At 49.9% G+C, this 15,456-nt stretch overlaps 1 protein-coding gene across 6 annotated transcripts in view; it reads left to right on the top strand.

Annotated features, from left to right (window-relative positions):
• Positions 1–15,456, top strand: part of TNRC6C (trinucleotide repeat containing adaptor 6C) — a 289,499-nt gene that overhangs the window by 89,220 nt on the left and 184,823 nt on the right. For all 6 annotated transcript variants that reach the window (XM_068654960.1, XM_068654957.1, XM_068654963.1 and 3 more), the window contains one exon: positions 15,114–15,175. In XM_068654960.1, coding sequence (XP_068511061.1) covers positions 15,114–15,175 — 62 coding nt within the window. The remainder of the gene's footprint in view (positions 1–15,113; positions 15,176–15,456) is intronic.

Raw genomic sequence — 15,456 nt, 5'->3', positions numbered from 1 at the left:
GTAAGAAGAAAATGCAACAGTCAATAATTACCCGCCAGACGATGACAGCATTGCTGTTTAAACGGGGTTTTGTTCACCTTCCCTGAATGTCAAAGCCGGGGGCTGGCGGTGGTGGGGGGCACGGTGGGACCCGTAACGCCGTGCTGCCTGCGTGAGCCTGGCTGGGTGCTTTGAGTAATGTCGTGTTGCCACTAGGGTGTCTCTGCAAACAAGATATTGCGTCTCCGAAGAGTTCCTAGCACACATAAAAAGCTAAAGAGAAATGATGGGCTGACTGGCTGAGCCTGGGCTTTTTGCTTTAATGATTGAGAAATAGTTGTTGAAATTGTCAATAAAAATAAATAAAATTAAGTTTCTCTAGTTAGGTGAGGAAAGGCGAGCCTACCTTTCTTTGCTGACAGGCCTTTTTGTTCTGTGTTGGCTTTTATATACGTGAAAAAAACACCATTGAGAGCTTCCAGGGAGCTGCACTGGGGCGGTTATAGCCATTTTTACATCCTTTATATGGGCTTAAATCCATTTACAGATGTGCTGGAGACAGAGAGACATTTTTTACAAGTAATTGTCATGTATACAAGGGTCCTTATGTGTCACAAAAAGATCTCACTTAAGAGAAATAAATGTGCTTTTCATCTTTTGTTGGCAGGAGCCTGGTGGTTGGGAAGAGGGTAATTGGTGATCTTTTCCAGGCCGATAACCAGGACAAACAGGGGGGAGCTCGGGGCTGTGGTGTCAGGATGCCGAGCTCTGCCTCCGTGGTGCCTGTACCTGGAGGTCAGAATTTCCCTGTTGTAATAAGTCCCGAATGGGCACTTTTGACAACCATGGCTCTTCTCAGGGGCTGAGATTTCGAAGACTCCCCGGAGGCAGGGGAAGCTTTGCATCGCCTGGCCCCAGCGTCCTGCATGGCCTGGGGGGCTGCAGATGCCGATGGGAGCACTCGCGTGGTGAGGGTGCTGGTCCCCCAGAGCAGCGGTGGGATGATCCCTGGCTTTGCACGAGGTGTTCCACAGTATCTGGGTGGTTTTCCCTGGAGCTCTGTGCTGTGATGGGGTTCTGGAGGACTGTGGTCGATAACGCAATCGAGCTGTGTGCAGGAAGCCCTGGTGAGCACCCAGAAACCGGTTAGGCTAAGGGAATAGCAGATGCAGGCTGCCTTTGCTGATGGAGGGTGAAAGCAGGCCCCCATTGAGGCCAAACAGCAAAATGCAGAGCCTTCATTTCATAGAGTTACGTATAAATAGCTGCTCGATCAATAGAAGGCAAAGCAGGAGCGGGACCGGGGGGCTGGTGTTGAGAAATGCAGGACGGTTCAAATGCTACGAAATCTCCACGTGTAGCACAGCAAGTTTCATGTTTCCAATCCATAATTCCTGTTTAATGAACGCCTTATGCAGAAGGTGCTTCACACCGTGAGGTGGGCTTGGAGCAGGAGGGAGCACGGCCTTGAAATCAGGGACAGGTGAGCACTGAGCCCGCCCTGATAAATAATGGATGCGTTGCGCTTGGTTTTGCTGATGATGGAGTGACCTTTTGGGAGGCAAGAAACAAAGAAACAGCAAATGACCAGCAATACTGATGAACAGGCTAAGTGAACCGGACACATCATTAACACCGGCATACCAAAATAATTACATGCAACGGGGAGTCACGCGGTCAGCAAAAACAGGGAAGAGGAAAAGAGTTGAGCGTGGGTTTGTGCTTTCCATCGTGCAGTGGCAAAGAGGTTTGGGGGATACGGTTTTGTGGTGGCTGGGGAGGTCAGACCTTGGCGTTTGCCCCAGAGCAGAAATGGGCAGGGCACAGGGGGTTGCAGAAGTCCCAAAAGCAATCCACCGGGATGAGAGAAGCACCCACGAGAGCAGGAGTGAGCCTGTACTGCAGGGAGGGATTGTCAATGCCCAGGAGAGACCAAAAAAACCCAAAGCAATATGTGGCCGGTCAGCGTGTATTGTAGAAAACAAGGGTGTTCATTTTATTTTATTTATTTTCTTATTGTCTCATCTTTGTAAAGACAACAGCTCGGCCCCAAAGTGGCCAGCTCCGTATTTCAGGCAGGCTCGTTGGTGGTTTTGGTAAGGCAGCAAAACTGGAGCTGGTGAACGGGCAGAGGTTTGGCTGGATCGGGCATCTGCTTGCATTTTCCTGTTGGAGAACATGACTGTGAAAGGGGATCTGCTGGCAAGAAAGTGGAGAGAGCTGCTGCTTTTCACATGCTCATCTGTTTTCACACAAAAACAAGAGTATTCATTATTGGTTATTCATTATTCTCCCATCTAATAAACTTGCTGCCAGGCAGGCAGTGAGCGGGAGCTGCAGCATGCTGCCTGGTGCAGCCCGGCCCACATCCGGAGTAACAGATAATGAATGGGCAAATCAAACGTCTTTCCCAAAAACGCCATCTGAAAATTATTCAGCCCAGCAAATATTCTCGAATAGCAGAAATATCTGCAGAAATTCGGCTTGGTTACGGTGGGCTTACAAACAGAAGACCCGAATTTGCAGTGACTGCTTGAGGTAGCTTTGCTTGGCGGTTTCACTTATGGAAAGTAATGATAATTTTCCCTTTGTTTAGCACCTTCCATCCGAAGGTCTCCTCATATGGACTCAGTTGGTTGTGGTAAGACCCCTCCCCTGCTAATTTTGACAGTACGTGCACCCGTTTAATGCTGAAATGTAGAGTCGTTTCTTATGCTTGCATACAGCAAAGCAGTGGCAGAGCCGCGGGCACAGCCCAGCTCTCCTCCTAGACCCTATTTCTTCTTTTATTGTTTGAACTGATCTGAAACTTCCCGGGAAGGTCAGCGTGACAGCAAACGTGCACCTGCTAGCGCCACATGAAATCTACCAAAAAAGCATGCAAAATGATCTTCGTTATTTGTGCTAACTGGGCAAAACCAGAGGGGGAGATGTAACAACTTTAAAAAAGCAATCTCCTTTGCGTCAAGGCAGCAACAATTTCAGTTTTTTTTTTTCTCTTTGAGGTTTCCGAATTAAAAAGCAGTCAAGCAATTTCTACTGTCGGTTGAAAAAGAGCAGCAATATTTTGTGGAAAACCCACTTTGTTCTGGGTTTTCTGCTTATTTAACAGCTGTGTTGAAAACAAAACGCCAGAATTAGCACGTATTGCTCAGCTCTGCTCTCCGGCCGGAACCAAATCTCTGGGTTTGCCGGGGCTGCGTTGAGGCTGTGCCTGTTCTGGAGCCGGGATGAGAGCAGTTGAGCAACCAGCACTGGCTGCATTGCAAGAAGAGTTAATCCACTGCCATCTGTCTTTATTACGCTGCCTTTGTTGGACACCACAGCCTGGAAATCCAGCAATGAAACCCAGTTGTTCATTGCCATTCATCATAGTTATTGCTGGAGTTGTGTAATGAAGAGGGGAAGTGCTGTTTATTGCTCTCCCCTCTTTAGAAACTATCCTTGGGGGTAGTTATGGATGGTTATTGAATTCAAGCGCGGGGCTCTGGGAGGGCCTCCCTTCGTTCTGTTTATGCGTTGAACCACGAGGTCTAATGTGGTTTTATGTCTCCTTTTGCTTTGAGGCTGCTCTGCTGCCTGCTTTTGTTCTCAGCGGTGTGGAGTTTGGCTACCTGGCTCCTGGCATGAAGGGAAAACGGAGCTGGTCGGAGCTTTTAATGTGGCAAAAAGGCAGGAGGTGCGTGGCCACCGTTCTGCCCTGCAGAAAGGCACCGAGCAGACGGCAGTCAGAGTTTAAGGCATCGGCATGGTCAGGAGTGGAGCTTACCCCTGATGGGTTGGGAGCAGGACATCAACATCTCGGGCCAGGCACTGGCTGTGTGGGAGGGATGGAGGAGGGAGGTGGAAGACCCAAACGTAGCTCTTCAGGGAGAATTGCAGCGTGTCCCACTGGGGCTGTACGGATAAAACTTTGGAGTCATTGGAAAATAACTGTAATGAAGTCGTTCAATAAGTTGGTTGCACATCATGCTTGCTACGTAGCAGAATGAGATTTCGGAGGATTTGGGGTGAAATACGCTCCCTCTAGGCTTTGTGTCCTCACAGAAGCTGATTCCCCAAAGCAGCAGACTTCAGGGGAGTTTCCAGAGCCTCAAAGCTGTCGGGCTAAAAGTGAATGAAAACGGGATTCTGTGCAACAAGAAAGACATTTGGGATATGTCTGCTGAGCAGATAGGCACTGTGACTGAATTACCAACAGCGTGTTTGTGCAAACAAGAAGGGAAGGGAGGAGGGCTCGTGGATGCTGAGTTGTGGAGGGAAGGAGCTGCCTGTGAGTGTCTGAGCCCATATTCCAGCAGTGGTTCTAAGGATGGTGTGTAATGGGTATGAGGCCAGCTTCAAGGAAGGGTCTGAAGGCGTGGAAATAGTCTCAGTTGTGCTCCCAGATAGCAGATAGCCGGCGCCTGCCAAAGTTGCTGCTGATAAGGGGATTCTGCAGCAAGTAATTAAAACTCAACCCCCTGGTACTTACCGAAAGGGGAAACTGCTGGGACTTGATAGGATTTTGTTGAAAATGACCAGGAAGCTGATTCTTAACGTGCTATGGGAAAGCTCAGAGAATTCAATCTAAGAGAGAGGCCAGGCAGGTTTCAGACTGCCTTGGCACAGCAGCAGCGCTGCAGGAGCCGTTGGGGTCTGCCAAAAAGCCAGGGTAAGGCCAGCAAACAAAACAAAAGTGCTGGTGACACAGGAAGAATTCCTTCCCGGAGAAAAGTGTACGTTGACTTGGAAAGAAACCTGTGCAGTGATTCTGGACTACAGTTAGTTCTCTTTTCCCTGAGGTAGCTTTACTGGAAGACAGATAGATCTAAACAGACAGCTTTGCATATTAAGTACATTTTTGCTAGACACCGGTTGTCTGAGAAACTAATTTGTGACAATAGAGTATAGTTTAGTAGACATTATCTTAAACAGTTTGCAGTGAAGTGTGGGTTCAGCAATATAACCCTGCTGCCTGCAAAGTCTCATCTGAGGGGTGGTGGAAAATTATGCCCCAGTAATAGAGTACTTATTGATGGGGTTTGCAGACTCCAAGCCTGATATATTGCTGGCTCTTTCAATTATGGAACGGCACCAATGAAGCATGGATTGTTATCTGCTGACATCTTGTACAGCAGAAAAATGAAAAGCAGGAATTCCTATGTCAGAGCCACTTGGGACACAGAGAAGTATAAAGAAACAGATGAGGCAAAACAAAAAACTCAGCGTGGCTCGAGTCCCAGGAGCTGCCATCACTTGATCGTTTTCCAGAAAGTGGAGGCTCAGCACTGGGGAATGGCAGGGGTAAGGAGGAGGGGTGTCACGAGAAGTTTCCCACAGCTGTGTGGTCCTGTCCCCTCCGGCAGGCTTAGCAAAGAGCACGAGGTGCTGCTGCTGCCCGGAGCATCAGGGTGGGAAGAGGGAAGGCGATGGCACGAGCAGCCAGGACAGGCGGCTCCCTGGCAGTCGTAACGCTCGTGTCAGGAGGCAGAGCCCAGAGCCCAGCAGCCCTGCACACACCGAAGGCTCATCGACAGGCGTTACGGGAGTGACTTCTCCTCAAGTGCCTCTGCTGTTGAGTTTTGGGACAGATGTTGGATCCTGAGCCTCCAAGGGCTGAGCTTCCTTAGTAATGGGTGGCCGCGATGCTGTGGATATCGCAGCGTAATCTCATCTTGGTACAGGCACTAAAGGAAGGAGCCCTTGGCCAAGAGCTCTTTAAGCACCAAGAAGCTGCTTGGAAAGGCTCCTTTGAAGGAGAGTGCCTGTGTGAAGGTGAGGCATTACAGATCCAGCTCAACTCCAAGCCAGGGAATTTTCCATTTTGTTCCTGTTTCACCCTAATAGTTATGATTTCATTATAAATATTGGTTTCCAGAAAAACATCCCAAGTGAACAGTCTTCCTAATGGAATGCTTTAGGTGCACATTCATCTTCAAGTCCATGATAATCCTTTTAAGTTCTAAGACAAGTCATGCTTCAGGTCTTAGCAAGGCTCAGCCCCTGGACTGCTTTTCCTCTGAATCATTCTTCCACTTTACGTCGGAATTAAAAAATCCCATGAGAGATGCTTGTTTTTAGGAAATACCCGGACAATCTGAGAACAATTAGACTATATGCAGTCACTGGAATTTCAGAAAGTTTATTTGAAAGAAGCCCCTGGACTGCAGCTTCCCCTCACCGTAGTTAATGGTCGAGCAGATCGCTGCACGTACCTGCACAGCTGATCCCAGTACTTACAAGAAACGCCTGGGTGGCACTGCTGGAGATGGCAGCCCGACGCCTTGACGTCTGCTTGCCAAAAGAAGTTGTTTTCTGGTTAGGATGAGGATCCAAATCAGCCTTTGCAGAAGAAAGTCAGGTGTAGTAAACTATGAGGAGTGGGGGAAAGGCAGGGGCTTTGTAACACGGCAGAGATGGGGGCTCTGGGCACCGCGACCTCCTGTGCCGCTGGTTAGCTTTGTCTCCATCATCCTGCTGTTTGATCTCACCTCTCCTCCGCTTATTCATCTGGAAGATTCGCTTAATTATATTAGTCAACTTCACGGAGGTGTCGTGAAGCTTAATTAAGGCCTGGCAAGCCTGTCAAGAGCCGCTGGCAGAAGGCTGCGAAGCGCCTTTCAGACACGGACACGGGGAAGGGGAAGGCGTCGCGGTGGGGTTGGCCATATGGAGCTGTCGATCCCCTGCCACTGCGCTGGACCACGGATTCAGGGAAATACCGAGTGTGCTGAGGAGTTACCCGTGTAAAGACTGATCTTCTTGTTCTGTGGTAGGTGAGCCTGTGTTACCCTTGTGTCTCCATGCAGCTGATTTGGAGAGGGGAGCGCGTGCATCAGCGCTGCACATGGAAACGCAGCAAACACAGCTCCGCTCCTCCTGACTCCTTGTGAAAGCGGCCGGAGCTTGAAAGTTCAGCCGGGCACCTGTGGCTGGCTGCTGTCAGCTCTCGTTTCACCCTCGGGAGGGTTTTCGCATGACGCACCCCAAGGGGTGAATTGACATTCATCGCTCCTCCAGGGGAAGAAGCATATGGAGGCTCCGCCGGGACGGGCTCCATGATCTGCATTGCCAATCAGCGCCTGTCTGAGCCTCAGCTGGGAGCACCGTGCCGCTAACGAGCCTCCCTGCTCCCCCGCTTCCCGCTGCAATCTGTCAGCTGCTAAATACGGCTTCGGCAGCGCTCGAGCCGATGAGCAACCTCCAGCAGCAGCTTATTACGGAGAGGTGGTAGCCTCTGCGTATTTGAGGTGCAGCCGGTTTCTATTATACAAACCTGCTCAGTCTTCTCCGTAACTTGGTAAAACTGGATCAGCCTTAAAAATGAATATTTAGTCGGAAAGTAAAAGAGAATGGTTCTGCTTAGCTTGAGGAATATTTCTCAGAGTGGTTGTATTTAGGGCATTTAAAAATACCACTCCCTTAGAAGCTCAGAGTTTGTCTACTTGTTTATGTTTCTTTCACTCCGGATGCTATTGTTTCCTTACAGTTTCCACTGAGCTTGAAATTGCTGGCTATGCAGGAGGAAATTAGTTTGTAATTAAAGCCAAGTTAATAACGATTCCCGCAGAGTCTGCTGGTCCTATTGCTCGGAGCGAGGCGCTGTGCCTTTGTCCTGCCTGCGAGCGCGGTCAGGCCCCGCTGCCCAGCTCCAGGCGCGGGCAGGGATCGCTTCCACGCGGCGCTAACTGCACCAGCACACACACGGGCAGGACTTGAGGTCTTTCAAGTCCTTGCACCCCACAACTTAGAGCTGATGGCGTTACATCAAAACGAGATGAGGAGAAATAGCGCAGTTTTTGACCCTGCAGCCAGAGGATTGTTTATGGAAGGTTCAGGACTGGAATCTTTGGGCTCAGCCTTGCCATGTGTGAGTCTGTGCCTCCACCGGGGATCTTTTATTTTTAAGGGGATGTAAAAACTGAAAGCTGCTTGGATACTCGCTCATTGCAATGTGCTGCCCTGTTGGTGTGGACAGAGGTGGCAAGCTGCTGATGTGCCACTGTGCGAGGACCGAGGGGCTGCGCTCGCCTGCCGTGGGTGTCCCTCACCCCTATACATGCCCAGTGCGTTGCCTCTCCCATTGCTCCACCCTCACGTGCCATACGTCCATGAGCACGGTGGTGCCACAGCACCTCTGGCACCTCGAGGAGCCCGTACGCGGGGCACACCATGCCCCCATCCCTGCAGCAGCTCCATCACCAGTCCCAGCAGCTCAGAAAGATCTGTGTAGTTGGAGGTTTCCTGTAGCTGGACACCCCCTGAGCACTTGCTTAATGGAATCCCTTGAATTCCCAGTGTGACTTGATTGCATTTTTAGGCTGATTTTGATTCCCCCTTTCCAGTTAAAGATTTTCCTGCTTTCAGATGTTGTGGATGAAGTCCTGAGGGCGGCTGGAAAATGTTCTGACTTGTTTTGATGTTGAGGTTCACCATGTTTGCAGGGAAACGAGCCTTATCCCGGCATGTCTCACGAGCGTGCCTGCCTGCTTCTCTTACTTCCAAATTGGCTGGCTTTTTTCTAGACAATTTGGTAATGAGGTGGTGGACATCAGCTAAATGATTTCCTTGTGTAAAGATGACCAGCAAACTGTCTTCCCAGTGCGCAGGTAACACAGACGCGGTTTTGGTACCTGAGTTTAGCAGAAGGAGGGAAGGGGTGCGTGTGTCTGTGTTCTGGACTGCAAGGAAAAAGTAAAAAATCTCAGCAGAAATCCTTAGTTTCTGAGTGACCGCAGCACTTGGCCAGGATCACGTGGGGCTTGGTTCCAGGTCTGATGCAAGCGCTTAATCTGGTCCTGGAACTGGGGACTATTGGGCACATGGAGTAACAAAACGTACTCATGTACTTGTGCGTAGCTGCACCCGAGAGCCTGTGTCTGAGCCGTGTTTGGGTTCTTGAGCATCGAGGTCAGGCTCTGAGGATGGGATGTAGGCTGGATTCAAGTGGGCTGAGAAATCCGAATGCAAATGATTAAACTGAAGGCTTACTCCCAGCTCCTGTCATACCCTACAAGCACCCAGAATTGTCACTCTTGACATTTTTCCTTTTCCACAGAGTCACAGGCTGGGTGAGGCTGGAAGGGACCCCTGGAGGTCACCTCGTTGTTTCTGGAGGTTGTCTGATCTTGTCCTTTTGACCTGCCGTATCTCGTGATCTTTATTTGGGGGAAAGGAGCATTTGAATACCCCTAAGATGAATTTGCAGCCGGCCTATGGGGATGGGTTTGACCCTCCCTTGAGCTGGATCTCTGCCTGGATGAGCCTTTGGAGCATCAGCAGAGGCTCTGGGCTGGGCTGCAAGAGAAAACCACGAGCCCTGCTGGGAAAGATTGTCTGCCAAAATGGGGAGAGAGACCAAAAGATACTGGACAGAAATGAAAACTTAGGAATTTCCCCAGGGGGTTAAAATAAACTCCACGGCCCAATTAAAAGAAAAAAAAAAAAGTGACTCCTCTTGAAAGGTTGCAATTAGGTGGATAGGATCTGTCCCACCTGACCCGAGAGACAGCCCGCAGGTCTCAGCATCCGCACTGATCACTCAGACCTCATTTACTGTCGATGGAGAGAAATGGGCACCTCCAGCAGGCAATTGCACTCGTCTGGCAGCGGCTGCCTAAAATAGGTCAGACAAATCACTCCTATTTCTCTCCACTTAGGCACTTAAGAGACTAACTCAAGTACAGCCACTTGCCTTGGGGACCTCTGGCAGCGGGGGAGTCCTCCTGAAGTGCCAGCAGCAGAACGCCCCCTCCCAGCCCCTCCGAAACCCCCAAAGCAAGGAGGGGACGAGTGGGGACTTCCCAAACCCCATGCTAATTGCATACCGGGTCAGTCCATACAGAGCAGTGAATATTTCCCCAGAACAGCCCAGCCTGAGCTCTGGCTGCTTGGAGGATCTGGGAACTTTGGAAAGGGCGATCGGGATCGATCCATTTCCCTGGGTAAATCACTTGGAGAGCCTTAGATGTGAAACCACGTTGGTTATCAGCGTCCTCATGCAGTGATATGGGGTTTGGTGAGTTCTGGAAAGATTTTCCTGTGAAACAGCCTTTTTACACTTTCCCTGAGTGAAGTATTTTGCTACTCAGATTTGTGATTTAATAATCATAAATAATGGAGCCCTTAGTGCTATATTTTTAAATGACTGAATGGTGAGAATCTACTTTAAGAAATTGTATGAATGCCTATCACTTGTGTGCATATAAATGTATTCAATTAGCACTCAAATCTTGAGTTATCTCCTGATGGAAGGCAAAACCTTTTGAATTCAGTCCCATGCAAGAAATACTGTGTCATTTAACTCACAAAAGGATGCCATGCACTTAACAGATAATGACTGAAGAGGATTTTGCTGTATTGCCTGCTCAGCTGCTTGTGAGGACAAAGAAATAATTCCCCTTTTAGGATCCGATGGGGTAATGAGGAAGCCCTCTCTGCACTGATCTCACCTAACACCAAGAAGGGAAAGGCAATAGCCCAAACGGCTGTGATTTCATTGTCGGGCCCTTCCACGTACTTTCCGTGTTCTGTCTGTGGTGCTCAGCCCGTGGCTAACCTGCCTCTGAACCTGCCACCAGCACACGGAGATTACTCACCCTGGATACTGCACTTCAGCAAACGCAGAATTAGCCCTGGCTAAGTAATCTTGTTAGCGTGATTCAGTGTTAAATGGATCTCGATTAAATGGGCCTTTATATTGTCCCAGCTGGAGATGATAAGCCTCCACAAGGAAATGGCAGGAGACCGAAGGAAATTGCTTTACTCCAGGCTGGGACGTTTAACCCCATAAAATGCTTCCTGCTCCCCTCTGCCTCTGCTGCTGCTCCCTTGCCCGGGACCGTTTGCTTTAGTCCTTGGTGGCCGTGGGGGACAGCGGGGACACAGGACGAGAGCTGAGGGATCTCCTCCTGCCACCTTTTTGTTGGGACAAGAGTAGCGTGGCCCTGAGGGACTAGGTAGAGATGATCTCCTCGGTGCTTATTTTATGATCCTAATAACTCCTTCATCAGCACAGGTGGGTTTTTTTCCCAAGCTCTCGCTCCAGATGCTGGTGCCGGGGTGCCCAAGCATCCCGCAGGCAGTGCAACTGGTGCCACCCATAGTTTGATCAGCACCAAACTCCAGGAGAGGGGAATCTTGAGTCTCATCTGAAGAGAAATAGATTGCTTAAATGTGCCGCTGGGACTTCTTGGGAATGGCTTGGGGTTTATCTGTGTGAGATAGAAATCAGCACGGTGCGTTGTGCATCAGAACCTGACACCTCATTTCTCCTCGCTATTAGATTTGGCAGCACGTGCGTGGTCTGGGTAAGAGGGAAATGGCATTGAAATCCCCAAAGGGATTCAAACGTGGGGGAGAATTGTGGGGCACTGCTGTGACAGGGACAGGAGAGCTGGGATGGCAGTACCGGGGTTCGTTCCTCCTGGTGGGAAGGGGCTTTGCCTTCCGAGGAGCCCTGGTTGTCTGAAACAAGGGTGGGCGAGATGCTGTGTTGCAGGTGGAAGCAGGCAAGATTAGGGAGGAAAAAAATCAAATAAAGAGCCTCATCTATGGCCCGTGCTAGTGGGCATTGTTAGTAAAGGTTTCCTGGGCCAGATGACAAGGTAGTCACCGAACTGCCCTGCATCTCTGCTCTCAGCCTGCCCGGCGTTACCGACGGGTGCTCTCAGTCCCTGCCTGCTGTGACTCCACAAGGCAGATTCCCTGTGGGGGGAGGCACATGGGAAGTCTCTGCTCTGTTGCAAGTCAGATGGTCTGACATCTTTTTTTCCAGACCTTTGACAAAAATACGGTAAACATTCAATTATTTGAATTTTTCCATAAACTTTGCATTTGAGGTGGCTCTGCATGCCTGTGATATTTTCCAGACGTGGATCCCAGCACTGCGAAGGCAGCCGCTTGGAGAGTGGCTGCAGAAGGGCAAGAAATTACATAATCTATTAAAGATTTCCTTCATTATCCCTCTAATCAAGGCTTCTATCAGTCTCCTTTGATGCGCTGCTGGAAAAAAAAGAAAAAAAAAGGATCTTCAAGTAAACTGATGCTGGAGATAATTAATTAACTTGCCATCCTCCTGCCTTACAGACAGAGACAGTGAAGGAAAGAAGAAGTGTCCTTTGCAATTACTGAGCTGCGCTTTTCCATCCTAGTGCTGACAGCTCGTAGGACATGGAGTGGAAAAGCATTTTACCAAACTTTCAGGCTTTGACCATCAATTCCGGCACTTGAGAATATTTTCTCCTGCTTGTATTTCTCACGCTGTTAGATAACGCTCCTGATGGTGAAAAATGGGTTTAATACTCGGACAGTTAAAGTTGCGCGTGGTCTCGCCTGGTAATGTTATTTTCCTTATGCTTTCCTTACAGCAAATACCCTCACCTCTGCTATCTCCTGATTATTGTACATGAAGTCCCTCTTTAGTAGGATAGAATAGAAAATCAAGAATGAGAATTGGGTCAGTGACACCGATGCTGCACACGGCTGTCGGCATTCGCCAAAATTCTTCGTGGGGTTTGGCAGGAGGTAGGGGGGTGGCTTCCATCCCTCCCATCCTGGGAACCCAGCTTTTTCATGCAAACAGGCAGATGGCTTTCCAGACGTCTTTGCTGGACTTGAGATCGCACAGTTATGGTTTCTCTCTGCAATGATGTGCAAGCAGGGTTTAAACTTGGCTGTCACCTCGGACCAAGGCTGGGACAGCAGGAGGAGCTTTGCTGGCCACTTTACCCAGCTGAGACTTCTCCTTTTACAAAGGATGTCCTTTTTGCTTAGGATCTCCTGTGTTTCCAGCTCTGTGAGCCCTTGAAATAACATTTTGAATTCTAAACTAGCCTGTCTGTCTTTAAACTTCCCATTTTTGGTACTGCTTGAGCAGCTAGAGCCGAGCACGGACGGCTGGGCAGGCTGTCAGGGCTTGGCACATGGTGCTGCTCAACCCCACAGCACCCTCAGCAAAACCCCTCGGTGGTAAACCAAGGAAAAAGCACTTAATATAGGCAGTGCTTTTAGGAAGTTATCTGGGAAAATGAGAGGTTTCACTTGTTGGTAGCCAGCAGCATGTAAATGCGGGGTGGATTTATGGCAAAGGAAAACTTCATTCATTTGGTTCGGATCTAGCAATTTGTATGTAAATCAGTTGGTGCTTGTATGTAAATCAGTATGGAGTTGTATGTAAATCAGACGGTTCTCGCAGGACGTATTAAAGACCAAGGAAGCCAGGGATGGGATTGCTGCAGCAGCAGAAACTTTTACACTTCTCTTTCTGGAGGAAGCGCCGCTATTGCTGCCATCAGGCAGCCCGGCAGCTCTCGCCTCCCCATGCACACCCAGTCAGAAAAGGGGGGTCAGGAGGCACCGACACACACCACACATTTGCTCATTTGTCTTTTTCTCTTCCACGTGCTGGTGCCTGTCCTCTCCTTGTGTGCTGCTGGGGTCGTGCCAACATTGGCGTGCTCTGCAAACAGCCCTGCAAGGTCATGAAATGAATCAGTGTGGGAGCAGAGCCTTGAAGAAGATTTTTGAGTTGTTTGCTTAGCTGGACGGATGCCTTGCCTTCTAGTCATGTTTTTGGAGCAGCCGTGGTGGGTGCTGGTGCAGAAGGAGCTTGTTGGTTGTGGCCAGCACCCAGCTCTCAGCAGCTGAAGGCTGCGGTGGCTGCTCGCGGGGACGTCCTCGTCACCTCCCGCTGCTGCTGGGCTGCGGCTCTCTGGAAACGGAGACCCAAAGGGACAGAGGCTTTCTGGTAGAAGTGGTCACTTTTAGGAAACTGGGGACCTGTCCCTTCTTCCTGGCTTGCTGGGAATGGTCTCAGCTTTGAAGCATCTGCTGGCAACCTCTCACAGTTTCAGCTGGCCCCTTCTAACAGCAGCTCTCTCACAAACCCTAATTCCTTGCCCGGCCTGTAAGTACCGAAAAGCTCCTAATGCACGTCCTTTCTCACACGCTCCTTGTACACAGACCTCTCAAGAATAAATAAATAAATAAATCTGCTAATTAATTTTAAGCCTCTTTGTGGCAAAGCCTAAGAACCGGATTTACCAAGATACCAGGGGGTCCATCTGGTGCAGAAAGCTCGCCCTCTTGCCAAGGTATTTGTTTTACTGAGGCCTTTGGGCCCAGAAATTTCCCGCTGGCAGCAGCAGTGCCAGCTGTACTGACCTGGGAAGTTGCTTAATGTGCTAATGGATGGTGACAAGTGGCTTCTTGACCAGAAGCCAGAGTGGTTTCTCTTGGGCTGCTCCCACACGTGAAACCTGTGCACGATGGCTCCATGGCACCCATCGCATCGCGCCAAGTGATGGGATCAAACCTGGTGGCAGTGCTGGGTTTTAGAAGCGGGGGATGAGAAGCAGAGTGGGAGCCTAATGAGGCTTTGGGAGTTTTATTGTCCAGACTCCTTAGGATATTCTTCAAAAAAAAAAAAAAAACAGCTGCATAAAGGCAGGCTCCTGATGACTTTGCCCTTCCCTTGCCAAAGCGGGTTTGGCCGGGAAATGCAGAGGCTTGGTAACGAAACTCACGGTCTTACACTGCAGCAGGTTCAGACAGAGACCTGCGTGGTGGCAGAGGGCACGAGTGCCGGTCACTCTGCTCCTGCAGCAAGGGCACTTTTCAAACTGAGACCGATTCTGCCAGGCAGAACAGCGCCTACAGCACAGGGCTTCTGTGGCGGAGCAGTGGCACACGTGTGCCCCTTGCAGCTCCCCTGTGCTGTTCTGTGCCTTTCATCGTCCTGGCCGCCCTTCCTTGCCATTTCTAATCCTGACACATCTTTTTCAAGGAGCATATTACAGCTTCGTTAGTGCTAACTTGGTTCGGTTCCCCAAAAGATTTGGGTTGACTCTGGGATTGGAGAGAGAGAGGGAGCAACAGCTCCAATGAGGAGAGTTATTTATTTTGACTTAATCTATCCTTCTGTGCTAATTAGCAGGACATTTGCTCATGGTGAGAGAAGAGTTTGCCAAATAGAAAAATAAAATAAGCTGGGCAGGGAACGTTGTGCCAGTTTTGAAGTGTTGAATGCAACAGAGAGTAACAAAAGTAAACACAAAATGCATCTTTCCTCCCCATGTAGGAACACCCCATCCTTCCCAAGTGAGCTGCTGCCTGACAGTCCTTTTCTTGTCTTTTTTTTTTTTGTCTTTCAGCAAAGAATAAACCAGCAGACAGGCCCTTACCAGAAAACAGCTTTTGAAGGAGTCAAGAGCAGGTAGGGATTCTGCTTCGGACGATATCCATGAGAAATGTTTGCTTGTAAATTTGGTGCTGTGCAACCGTGTGGGACCTGATGGGAGGAGCGGGGCTGGGCTGGAGCCAGTCCCAAGCTGTTGGCAGACCCCAGCCCACCCCACTGCTGGCAGGAGGGCTCGTGCTGCAGGCACGTGTCTGTGGGGTCGTGCGAGGAGCCTGGTGGGTCGTGCCCAGCCCCGCACCGTGCTGCCCTCCTGGCCCAGCAGGGGATGGTGAGGGGCTGTGCGTGGCCTCAGGTGC

The sequence above is a fragment of the Anas acuta genome, chromosome 18, assembly GCF_963932015.1.
Source record: "Anas acuta chromosome 18, bAnaAcu1.1, whole genome shotgun sequence".
Lineage (NCBI taxonomy): Eukaryota > Metazoa > Chordata > Aves > Anseriformes > Anatidae > Anas > Anas acuta.
Note: the sequence above shows the minus strand (reverse complement) of the source record. Positions and strands in the feature narration are given on the sequence as shown.